The sequence below is a fragment of the Xyrauchen texanus genome, chromosome 5 (genome assembly GCF_025860055.1).
Source record: "Xyrauchen texanus isolate HMW12.3.18 chromosome 5, RBS_HiC_50CHRs, whole genome shotgun sequence".
NCBI lineage: Eukaryota > Metazoa > Chordata > Actinopteri > Cypriniformes > Catostomidae > Xyrauchen > Xyrauchen texanus.
In genome coordinates, this window is record NC_068280.1 from 40,388,959 (window position 1) to 40,401,634 (window position 12,676).

The following is a 12,676-nucleotide window of genomic DNA, read 5'->3' on the forward strand; positions in this document are numbered from 1 at the left end:
CCATTGTGCCTACTCACACTTTTAATCACTGTTAATCTATTCTTCATTCCTTTTCACTTCTTCAGGAGCCACAAACAACTGTTATCCACAACCCTGTGGACAGAAACAAAGTAATATAATGTATTTCACTTTGTATTGATTTTCCATATATAAGGTTCAAATTAATATCAAATTGAGCAATAAAGGCAAAAAGTCACAAGTTCTGAGAGAAAGATATGTTGTACTTTTACCTAACATAAAATTAACAACATGATGAGTACACTTCATATTTGGAACCCCAAAAAGGTTCTATATAGAACCCTGTTTAAGGGTTCTTTGAGCCAGGTGAAATGTTTCTATATAGAACCTTTTAGGGGTTCCCAACATGAAATCGTAACATTTGTTTTTTGTTTTGTTTTTAAATTTTGTTTTAGTTTTATTACCAGAAGAACATTTAATGGATATGTGAATTAAATAGTTCATATAGATACTTAATCACTAAGAAAGTAAAATAATCATATAAAACACATTTAAGCATTATTTAGTAAAGCATTGTTTACAACAACCCGTGCAATACATAACACAATTTACACATAAATTGTCATATTGGGCCATGTCTACCCAGTGGTTTTGACCTTCTTGACTTAATCTAATTATTTAAACAATACAGTGTCATGATTTTGGTATAATCTGTTCATTTTTAGTAATTTCCTTGTAAAAATATTTTTAAATATTAAGTCACAAGAGAGCATTTTATCTAGCTTTTATCTAGCTTTACCCCACATAATTTCCCCCCATTAAAAATGGAACACATCATTAAATTGTGACTTTCAGGAAATCCACATCATTTAGACTTTTTATGAAGCGAAGGCAAGTAAATAATCTAACTTGTAGTGTTTAGCCCTGTTATTTTAGAAACATATATCACATATTTTCTTTAATTTATGGTAGATATAAGTTAATCAATAATAAGTCCCAGCTAGCTAGCCACTATTAAAGGGATAGTTCATCCAAAAATTTTAATTCTGTCATCGGACTTTCTTCTGCAGAACACAAATTAAGATTTTTAGAAGAATATTACAGCTCTGTAAGTCCATAAAATGCAAGTGAATGGTGACCAGACCTTTCAAGCTCCAAAAATCACATAAAGGCAGCATAAAAGTAATCCATACGACTCCAGACGTTAAATCTATGTGTTTAGAAGAGATTTAATAGGTGTGGGTGAGAAACAGATCACTATTTACGTCTTTTTTACACAAAATCTCTACTTTCACTTTCACATTCTGAAAGTGAATGTGGAGAATCATAGTAAAGAATGAATTAAATATTGATCTGTTTCTCGCCTAAAGCAACTGCATCGCTTCAGATGACATTAAACAAATGGAGTCATATGCATTACTTTTATGCTGCCTTTATGTGATTTTTGGAACTTGAAATGTCTGGTCACCATTCACGTGCATTAAAAGGACCTACAGAGCTGAGATATTCTTCTAAAAATCTGTTTTTTTTTATTTATAATTTTTAAGTGTAGAAATAAAAAGATAATTAATTGTTTTTTAAACAATTGTGATTTAATTGTGATTTGTTTTAAAAATAATTCTATTTTTATTTTTAAAAATTATTTGTATATAAATATTTGTATTTTAAAAAATGTAATGTTATTAATATTATTTCTATTCATTTTTGTATATATTTTATATTTATTTAATGTTGTACCTTTTATGGAATGTGACATAGATTTGTGATATTTCTACAGGAATCTACAGAGAGTGCCAACACTACAATCGAGGACGAGGACTTTAAAGGTAAAACTCAGTGTCTCTCAGCCCGTGTGTCTGTCTGTAGATTTGCTGTTTGTTGATGTTTCCCCTCCTAAGTACGTATCCCTTTTGTACTTCTCCTCAATCATCTGTGCACTCCTCCTTATTTATTACTTCCCCACCCAATGTTTACACAAAACCCATCGTTGACCACTCCACACTCTCCTCCCCTCCATCCCTCGTTCGTTCCCTGCTTCAGGACATCTGTTGCAGTTTTTCTTGTCGAGTGTGCTGTTTGAAATGTCTTCTTTTTCGTTTGTCTTGCTCCTGTTATTTCTTCCTCTCATTGGTTCAATATACAGCCAGACGCTTTGGAAACCTCAGCATTAATTCAATCTGGCAACCTGCAGTCCGCCCGCAAAACTCTGAGCCCAAGCAGGTGCCCAACTCCTCGGTGCAGAGTAAGTCCGTAATGGGCAGGAGAGAAAAATAACCTCGTTCCTCCTCATACGTCGTTCAAATGCTTCGACCCCCCTTGTATGAACGAGAGGCCCCTCAATTACTAAAATCTAACATGTTAAGGATGTTCTTCATACCTCATCAATGCTCAGAACATTTTAATCCATCCAGCTGTTCTATCAGACACGTTTGTGTAGCCCTGTTCCTTTGTGGGCTGCAGCTGTGCATTTTTGGATTTTGTAAGCCCATGAAGTACAACATCATCAAGTTCTCTGTGACTATTATAGTAATTTTAGAAGGAATATCCAAATCCAATCCAAATTAGCATTTAAAATGTTGATTTTTTTTATTTATTTTAAATGCGTGCAGAAAAGGCCCAAAACTGCAACAAAAAAAAGCGCAATCTATGAAGGAAGGGGGGGATGCAAATGTGTGTAGCATGTGTTAGAAAAGCCTGATGGATTAAAAGAAAATCCCTGAATTAATATAGGGATGCTTGAGTAAATGGGAAAATAAATTTGAAGTGTACAGACATGAAAAGACACTCTCTCATTGTCTCAAATGCCCTCTCTGTGTGGCAGAACCATCATTTGTCCTTGGAGCTCTCATTCTTGGCAGAAAAACCCATTGAAGGCCCATCAGTTCTCTGAAAGCACTAGAGACCTTTCGGTTGCACCACAAGTCACCTCAAGAGACCCAGCTAAAGCTGCCTTTAAATGAAAAGACTGACCCAATATCCAAGGACTTGATTCTGCATTGTCCTGTACTGCATCCAACATTCCTTATAAGGAGAGACATATTGTACAAGGAGCGTGCTTGCTTCAGCATCTTGCCTGAGAGCCTGATGTTTGCTCCTCCTGTTTAGAGTCCCCTACGACCAACCCCCCCAAAATAGCCTCATTTATGCATATTCAAAGTTGATAATATATAACCAATAGAAACAATTTGAATTTGTTAAAGCTCAGTTATATGGAATGGACCTAAACCAGTATCGAAAGGACAATACACTTTTTTTCAACATCAGATTCATTATTTCTGTTCTAAGTAATATTAATGTTGACATTACCATATGATAAAATGCATCTGATATACAAAAAAAAGTGAGTAATTCTATTTCTAAAATATGTTTATTTTATTTGATTGTTTTCTTGTGTTTTTCTCACTTGAAAATGTTTTTTAGTCATTTCTGAAATCCAGGTTGGTGAATCTCACAAAGACATGTCCAGGTCATATTTTGCCCCAAAATCAGAAGACATAAAAAAATATTTTGGATAAAGAAAATAAAGCCGATTTTTGGGACCATTGAGATTTTTGCATTATTTTCATGACAATTAAGCACATCTCCCCCAAATTCTCATAATTGTATGCAAAAAATAAATAATTAATTAAATCAAATAAAAATTATAATATTTAACGAGTATTAAAAATCATCCTGTCTGGACGATGACACAATTATATATTTTTTTAATTCAAACTCAAACTACCATGATGGATATCATTAAAAACTTTATAATTTGATACATTACATATACAGATGTATTTGCATTATAATCTTAATTGTCTTGAAAATAATGTCATGCAAAAAAATCTTAATGATCATAAAAACTGGCTTTGTTTTCTTTATTCCTTATGCAAAATAAACATTTTTTTTCCTCTGATTTTGGAGTGAAATATGAGCCAGACATTGCTTGACAGAGGAAAATGTGTTTCCAGAGACACTACCAGCTGTATTATTCTGGATAATGAAAATGGTGTTGAAAAAATGTCAAAGGCCCCATGTTACACAGCATGTCTATTGTAAGATAAAGCAAGCATTATATGGAATGCTTTTCTGAAGAAAAGTAAAGTCCTCTTTTTCTCATTTAAGAGCCGCAAACCTTTTTCCATCTCATTTGTCATTCAGTGCCTTCCGGGCGAAAGACATCAGATAGAAAACGTATCCATTCCTTTTTTCTTTTCACTTATTAATTTGCAGACACTATAAACGTAGTGCTGTTGAATGAGTGATTTAATGATCTAATTAAGTATTCACATTAAATTAACAGTTAAATATTAAAAGTACAAAGGACATTTAACGTCTTTTTGCCCGGTGGGCTGGAATTATTGTCATCATCAGTAGATGTAGATACATTGCACTAGTTTTATTTGGTGCTTTCATAAGATATTGCCTTTTTGACCAATTATGAGCCATGTCTTTGCTGTCCCTTAGCTTGCCAAGTTATCAATAAAGGTAATTTTAAACTTTAATACTTTGAATGAAAGTGTTGCCTGTGATTTTCTACCAGTAAACACTGCTCATTCTAAACTCAACGTAGACAAGTAGGAATTCTGGAATATACTTTCCTTTAGGTGCCCATTGTATATCAAGTGGAAAATGTTTATCTTATTAATAATAAATTAATAAACTAAATTGCACATAGTCAGGGTTGGGAGGGTAACTTTTGAAATGTATTCCACTCCAGATTACAGAATACATGCTGTAAAATGTAATTTGTAACGTATTCCGCTAGATTATTCAAGGTAAGTGACACATTCAAATAATTTGGATTACTTCTTCAGCACTGGTAGATTTTTTTCATTGTTTTGACTAAAAACTCCAGTACAACAAGACAAAATACACAAAACATATTCTCTGAAAAACCTAAATATCTTATGCAGTGTTGTTTCTAAAACAAGATCCATCAAATTGATCTTGTTTTAAGGATTTTTAGATATTTTTACAGGAAAACAATATAAAAATGATAATCAAGAATAGGATTTTTGCCCTAATATCAAAGATCTTACTAGAAAAAAGAAATTATGATCTAATGTGAATTTTCTTGATAAAAAATGTGATCGTGCCTGGTAACGTGCATGTAAAATGGCTAGAAATAGCATTTTAGCTTAGCGTAAAGCTGACAATTTTCACCAGGTTTATTTCTATTTCTTTTGCTCCAGACTTACTTCAAACTTACTCCTCTGTCTGCTCGTATGAATGTAACATCTTAAGAAAGTGTTTCACTGCTGTTCAAATGCACTTTGGATCACATCATTTATTTGGATAAATGTTTTCCATCTGAAAGGACTAAATATTCAATGAAACAAATGAAAATAAAATGCATACAAGTAATCTCTTCAGTAATAAAAATACTTTTTGAATGTAACTGTATCTTAATTACCAATGATTTAAATTGTAACTATAGTGGAATACAGTTACTTATATTTTGTATTTTAAATACGTAATCCCATTACATGTACTCCATTACTCCCCAACCCTGCACATAGTCATGATAAAATATTCAAACAACTTCTTAGCAAGTCAGTAATTACCAAAAATAAGCTATAAAGGTTCTCTGTAAATCTTTGATTTTTTTTTTTCTGGTACTTTCTAAACAAACGTTTGCATTTTGTGAATTGCATAATTTCGGACACCTAAAACAAAGTGTTGAAATAAATTGGGTTGTTGATTAATAATTTGGATTGTCATGGTGTGAGGGTTGCTGACTCACACACTAGATGCGTCTCTGTGTGTTTCAGCTCGTAAGCAGGAGATCATAAAGGTGACCGAGCAGCTGATTGAATCCATCAACAATGGCGACTTTGAGGTTTACGCGTAAGTGAACACACGGACCCGTCTCTATGACTACCACAGCACCTCTTAAGAACACTGATGCATTGCTTTATATTCTCTTGATTATGGAGATTACATTTAATGGTCACCTGTCTTTATCACAACAGGTGCTCCATCTGTAATTAGAACCAAGCCTCACTTCATTACAGCTTTTGATTGGCAGACAGGAATCCAAAGAAATTCATATAGTCAACTTAACTACCACATACTGTATGTTAACAGAATGCAGTGTTGATTTTTGATATTCTAATATTGGAATGCTCCTGGTGCTTTTGTACTATATCTGTTAACCACAAAAGTAAATTTTAGCTTCATTTTTTCTCACAGAAAGATTTGCGACCCTGGTCTGACATCTTTTGAGCCGGAGGCATTGGGAAACCTGGTGGAGGGGCATGATTTCCACAGGTTCTACTTTGAGAACGGTATGTAGATCAGTAATTTTGACTTTTTAACTCAGAACCAGTGCCAGAAATGAACTTTCTTGGTAACACTTTACAATAAGGTTCCATTTGTTAACATAATTCATTAGGTATCATGAATAAACAAGGAACTATATATTTTGACATCATTTATTAATCTTTGTTAATGTTAGTTCATAAAAATTATATTGTTCATTGTTAGTGCATTAAAGATACACTTTGTAACTTCCACTCACGGTTAAGGTTAGGGAAAGGATTAGGGAAGGAGTTCCCTGTATCTTCAATGGCAGTTTGGAGCTCACGCCCCTTTTTGGAGCAATGCCCGCAGCTCTTTCCTTTTCGATATGAGTCCAACTGAAGACACTCTATTTTTATATTACAATCTACAGCCTCAGTTGACCATGCAAGTGAACCGTCATACTACAATAGTAGGTCTATGCACTGCAAACAATAAAAGACTGTAATATAATAATGCCATACAAAGATTTAATGATGATGTACTTTATTGAACATGAAAATAATTCACAGAAATACTGTATGTAATATAACAATTACAATAACACATTTTTAATTGTTTATTTGAAAGACTGATGGTTACACGCTTAACAAATTAATAAACATTAATGTGCCAGGAAATCAGTACATTATTGATAAACTGAGACGAGCATAAATTCATGGGGAACCACCTTGTACCTATAATGTAGATGTATAAATGTATAAAATACTTTATTGGCAAACACTTGGTTGCATAAAACAAAGAGAAAAAAACAGCAACAGTACTAATGTTATACAATACCCAGAAGTTATGAATATTAGTAAATACAGATAACTGTATATCTGTATAGGTCACTATAGTTTCTGCAGAGGCACAAAACCCATTACAAGATAGCCTAGAATTATATATTACACTCAAAAAGAAAAATCAATTTCAGAACAAATTTCCATCAAATTGAAAATATTTATACAGTAGAGTGCAAAAGTTTTAGGCACTTGGGAAAAATGTTTCATAGTGAGGATGTCTTCTATGGCATAAATAGTTTTCATTTATCAATTAATGTCATACAAAGTCTAGTAAACTTAAAAAAGCTAAATAAACATTTGGTGTGACCACCTTTGCCTTTAAAACAGCACCAATTCTCCTAGGTACACCTGGACACAGTTTTTCTTGGTTGTTATCAGATAGGATGTTACAAGCTTCTTGGAGAATATAGCCACAGTTTTTCTATCTATTTTGGCTGTCTCAATTGCTTCTGTCTCTTCTTGTAATCTCAGACTCAATGTTCAGTGTGGGGTAGGGGGTGGGAGGTGGGTGGGTCTAAAATGTATATACATTTTTGGGAGTCTAAAATGTATATTTTCTGTTGACACACTAAAACAAAAAATATAAATAACCATCTTAAGACAAATGTTTTTTTGAAGCATCTTATGTGAGAATTTTGCACAAAACTATTTGTGTATATATATATTATATACATTTATTTTTGTTAAAGATTACATTATTACATTTTATGGAAAGTTATTATGAACTTGAAATGCAGAAACCTTAAAAATAGGCCAAAATATTTTTTTTGGAGTGTAAGAAATATATAAAATAATAAACAACACATTACAACAACAAAATAACTCTTTATTGGGGTATTTTCATATCAGGAGCTTTTTTGTCACTTTCGGTGGCAGTTTTGCCCAAAGTCCTTGATAATATGTGTCCCCGCTCAGAACAATATCTAGCAAAATACCTTAATATAAATAAATAAAATCCTACTTTATTGATTTTAAGAATAAGCAGTATTTCCTTACATTCTTGCCACATCTAGTCTGCTTTTATTTCTCTTTATTAGCACTGTCCAAAGGTAATAAACCTGTCCACACGATCCTGCTGAACCCTCATGTCCACCTGATTGGGGAGGACGCAGCATGTATCGCGTACATACGTCTCACCCAGTACATGGATGCCAGCGGTATGCCACGCACCATGCAATCAGAGGAGACTCGTGTCTGGCACCGCCGAGATGGCAAGTGGCTGAACATTCACTTTCATCGCTCTGGAGCGCCCAGCGTGCCCATCAAGTAAGACTCATAGACCATCTCAACTATTTAAAGGGATAAATCCTTTAATTATGTTATGATTTTTTATAATTATACAATATATATTGTTATAATTATTAATGACCGTCTAATTGAAATCATGCAGTGGATACAGTATGATTCATAGTGGCTTTGTTGGACCTAATAAGGATTTGACAGTTAGTAAATATGATAATTTGTGTATGCTAAATAATTAGGTATAGGCATAATAATAAATAGTTATAATTCATATCCTATGTTTCTTAATTGTTTAGTAATGTGTCTTTGTCTGTGTATATTTTGTAGTTAATGGAATATTAAGCTTCAGTTTTTCCCCATCGAGGAGAAACCATCAGCAAAAACCCAACTGTCTGTCAGTCAAGCTGGAGGCATGTCTTCTAAGCCACACCTGCTTTCCAACAACCACGCCCTTTCCCCTTCCTCTCTGAGGGTCGTTTACATGTTATTGCACATGGACCAAAGCGTTCAAACATTTTGCTAAAGGTCATCACATACACCAAAACCAGTGGGCCATTTGCATATATGGACATTATTAAAAGGAGTGTATTTTTAACATTTTATTTCCTATTTCTTTTTTAAGCTGTTTTTGGTAAGCATTTTAAATGTATAGATATGTAAAGAGAATCACTTCTCCCCAAGTCTGTACTGTATTTTTATGTCTATTTATTTGTGTGCAACGTCTCACATTTTGAACGATAAGAATGTTAATATTGAGCTTGCTATTGTTCTGGCGATGTACATATGTCGTGATCATTCAGATAAAAAAATTATAAAATTAAAAGCAAAAAAAAATTTGTTTAAAAAAACTTTCAAAACTACGTACTTTAAATTCTGGCTCACAGCAAAGTTTTTAATTTGAGCAAATGCTGTCAAAAAGCTTTGTTTGTATTCGCTAACTTACAATGTTTGGCTCTTTAAATATTCTGATTTACTTACTATGATTTACAAGAATTGCAGCATATTAATATGGACTGTGTGATTACCTTTATGTCATAGAATATGAGAAAATAAATGTAGCATATTTGATACATCAAGATGACAAGCATTGACTAATGCATGGAGGACTAGATTTTGTATGACCATGATATTCTGTTATTTTTCTCTTATTTATGTTGTGTAATTCATGGTTTACTTATCAAAATGTTTGTTTTATTTCTATCAATATCATAAAGATCAGTTAATGTAATTATGATAGTGACCATCATCATTATGACCCAACATATCTAGAACTATCACCCTATACCTTTAGATGTAATGTAGCTTAATTTTCCTATATCGAGTGGCTGTGAAAGTATTATCCTTTTACTTTATATCATGGCTGTATGAGAAAAGAAACATAAGTAGCTTATGAGAAACTACATGTATCATGTTCACACATATTTGTGCTTTATATTTTTCCTGACATTATTTTGCCAACCTAAAGAAGAAAGTGAGCTGAGCCTGAGTTTCAAGCAGGTACACTGCCCCTAGTGGCGACATTGCGTCTGTGCCCCACTCAATTGGAAGATGACGCAATAGAGGGCGATGTCAGAATGGAATGGCCTTCCTCGAGGAAAAACCTCACCACTACTGGACTATGCCAACACCATATTTTCTCATATTTCTTTTTTTTCATTATCCTTTTCTCTTCTTAAGAAGACTGATACAGATTCCTCGGCTGATACAGAAACTTCAAAGCCAATACGAGGATGTGAAATATATAATATGTTGCCATGGTGGCGCTAACAAATCAACATATTTAATGAAAAATACAATAAAGGTGTGATATGTACTGTATGTACAATGTCATGAGTCAGCTTTGTCTACTTTCTCTTTTTTCTTTTTGGCTAGCATTAAGCAAAGTGTTCAAGTTAAAAGTAATATTCCAGGTTCAATAAAAATTAAACTCAATCGACAACATTTGGGAAAATGTTTATTACCACAGAAAAAAAATTCAACTCATCCCTCCTTTTCTTTATTTGTGTGTATATATATATATATAATACACACACACACACACACACGTATGTATGTGTGTGTATATATATATATATATATATATATATATATATATATATATATATATATATATATATATATATATACACATATATAAATATTTATATATATACACACACACACACACATATATATACACTCACCAAAAGGATTATTAGGAACACCATACTAATACTGTGTTTGACCCCCTTTCGCCTTCAGAACTGCCTTAATTCTACGTGGCATTGATTCAACAAGGTGCTGAAAGCATTCTTTAGAAATGTTGGCCCATATTGATAGGATAGCATCTTGCAGTTGATGGAGATTTGTGGGATGCACATCCAGGGCACAAAGCTCCCGTTCCACCACATCCCAAAGATGCTGTATTGGGTTGAGATCTGGTGACTGTGGGGGCCATTTTAGTACAGTGAACTCATTGTCATCTTCAAGAAACCAATTTGAAATGATTCGAGCTTTGTGACATGGTGCATTATCCTGCTGGAAGTAGCCATCAGAGGATGGGTACATGGTGGCCATAAAGGGATGGACATGGTCAGAAACAATGCTCAGGTAGGCCGTGGCATTTAAACGATGCCCAATTGGCACTAAGGGGCCTAAAGTGTGCCAAGAAAACATCCCCCACACCATTACACCACCACCACCAGCCTGCACAGTGGTAACAAGGCATGATGGATCCATGTTCTCCTTCTGTTTAAGCCAAATTCTGACTCTACCATCTGAATGTCTCAACAGAAATCGAGTCTCATCAGACCAGGCAACATTTTTCCAGTCTTCAACTGTCCAATTTTGGTGAGCTCTTGCAAATTGTAGCCTCTTTTTCCTATTTGTAGTGGAGATGAGTGGTACCCGGTGGGGTCTTCTGCTGTTGTAGCCCATCCGCCTCAAGGTTGTGCGTGTTGTGGCTTCACAAATGCTTTGCTGCATACCTCGGTTGTAACGAGTGGTTATTTCAGGCAAAGTTGCTCTTCTATCAGCTTGAATCAGTCGGCCCATTCTCCTCTGACCTCTAGCATCAACAAGGCATTTTCAGCCCACAGGACTGCCGCATACTGTATGTTTTTCCCTTTTCACACCATTCTTTGTAAACCCTAGAAATGGTTGTGCGTGAAAATCCCAGTAACTGAGCAGATTGTGAAATACTCAGACTGGCCCGTCTGGCACCAACAACCATGCCACGCTCAAAATTGCTTAAATCACCTTTCTTTCCCATTCTGACATTCAGTTTGGAGTTCAGGAGATTGTCTTGACCAGGACCACACCCCTAAATGCATTGAAGCAACTGCCATGTGATTGGTTGATTAGATAATTGCATTAATGAGAAATTGAACAGGTGTTCCTAATAATCCTTTAGGTGAGTGTATATATATATATATATATATATATGTACACACACACACACACACACACATATAGGGGTAGTGAGATGGGACATGACCTCGGTTTTTTTAATGTTGACCTGTAGGCCAAAGGATTGGTACAGACTGGATATTGTGTTAAGGGCGTGCTGCATAGAGTCCGGGCTGTGAGCTAAGACGGCACAGTCATCAGCATACTGAAGATTTGGCTGGTCTTTGTCTTTGTCTTGTGCCTGGAGCCGATGTATGTTGAAGAGGCTTCCGTCAAGTCGGTATTCCATATGGACACCGTCTTCATGTCCCATGACACGGTGGAAGAGGCAGGTGATGGCAGAGAGAAGGATGTTATAGAGCACCGGAGCCAAGACACAGCCTTGCTTCACCCCAGCGTTTACCTCGAAGGACTCTGACTGGAGTTCTCCCGTGAGCACTCTGGCTTGCATCCTGTCATGCAGCTGCTGTAGGATGCTTAGAAACTTGGGTGGTACCCAAAGTTTAGAGAGGTGTTTCCAGAGCAGTTCACGGTTGATGGTATCAAAAGCTTTGCTGAGGTCGATGAAGGCAATGTAAAGGTCTTTGTGGTGTTCTCGGCTCTTCTCCATCAGCTGCCTCAAGACAAAAACCATGTCTGTCGTGGATCTGATTTTTAGCTTTTTTTAAAGAAAAGGAGGGGCAAGTCAAAATAAAATTTTGTGGTAATTAACATCAGAGCCGGCCCAAGGCATAAGCGAACTAAGCGGCTGCTTAGGGCCCCGGTGGCCACCAGGGGGCCCCCAAGAGCACTTTTTTTTTTTTTTTGTGATTATACTGTCAATGGACAATGGTAATTATAAAAAAAATGCAATATTAAATGCAATATTATGTTAACGAGCTGCAGGATGCAAGCACATTCAGACAGCAATACAGCAATGTCACAAAAAAGGACATATCCCTCTGGTGCAAAGAAAAGGAAAAAGAAGAAAACAGAGGAAGAGAAAAAACAGCACGATAAAGGTATGTTAAGTAGCTAGG

The 12,676-nt window shown here is 35.0% G+C and overlaps 1 protein-coding gene across 10 annotated transcripts in view; it reads left to right on the forward strand.

The window, feature by feature from the left end:
• The window catches only part of LOC127643717 (calcium/calmodulin-dependent protein kinase type II delta 2 chain), a 49,022-nt gene extending 38,822 nt beyond the window's left edge, over positions 1-10,200 (forward strand). For 4 of the 10 annotated variants that reach the window (XM_052126545.1, XM_052126548.1, XM_052126547.1 and 1 more), the window contains 8 exons: positions 66-110; positions 1,736-1,784; positions 2,102-2,200; positions 4,408-4,428; positions 5,715-5,790; positions 6,136-6,230; positions 8,066-8,294; positions 8,598-10,200. In XM_052126545.1, the coding sequence (XP_051982505.1) occupies positions 66-110; positions 1,736-1,784; positions 2,102-2,200; positions 4,408-4,428; positions 5,715-5,790; positions 6,136-6,230; positions 8,066-8,294; positions 8,598-8,601 (618 nt within the window). In that variant the 3' untranslated portion in view covers positions 8,602-10,200. Of the gene's footprint in view, positions 1-65; positions 111-1,735; positions 1,785-2,101; positions 2,201-4,407; positions 4,429-5,714; positions 5,791-6,135; positions 6,231-8,065; positions 8,299-8,597 lie in introns of those variants that run through there. The other 6 variants (XM_052126551.1, XM_052126554.1, XM_052126553.1 and 3 more) reach the window with 3 other exon arrangements.
• The last annotated feature ends 2,476 nt before the right edge of the window (positions 10,201-12,676 follow it).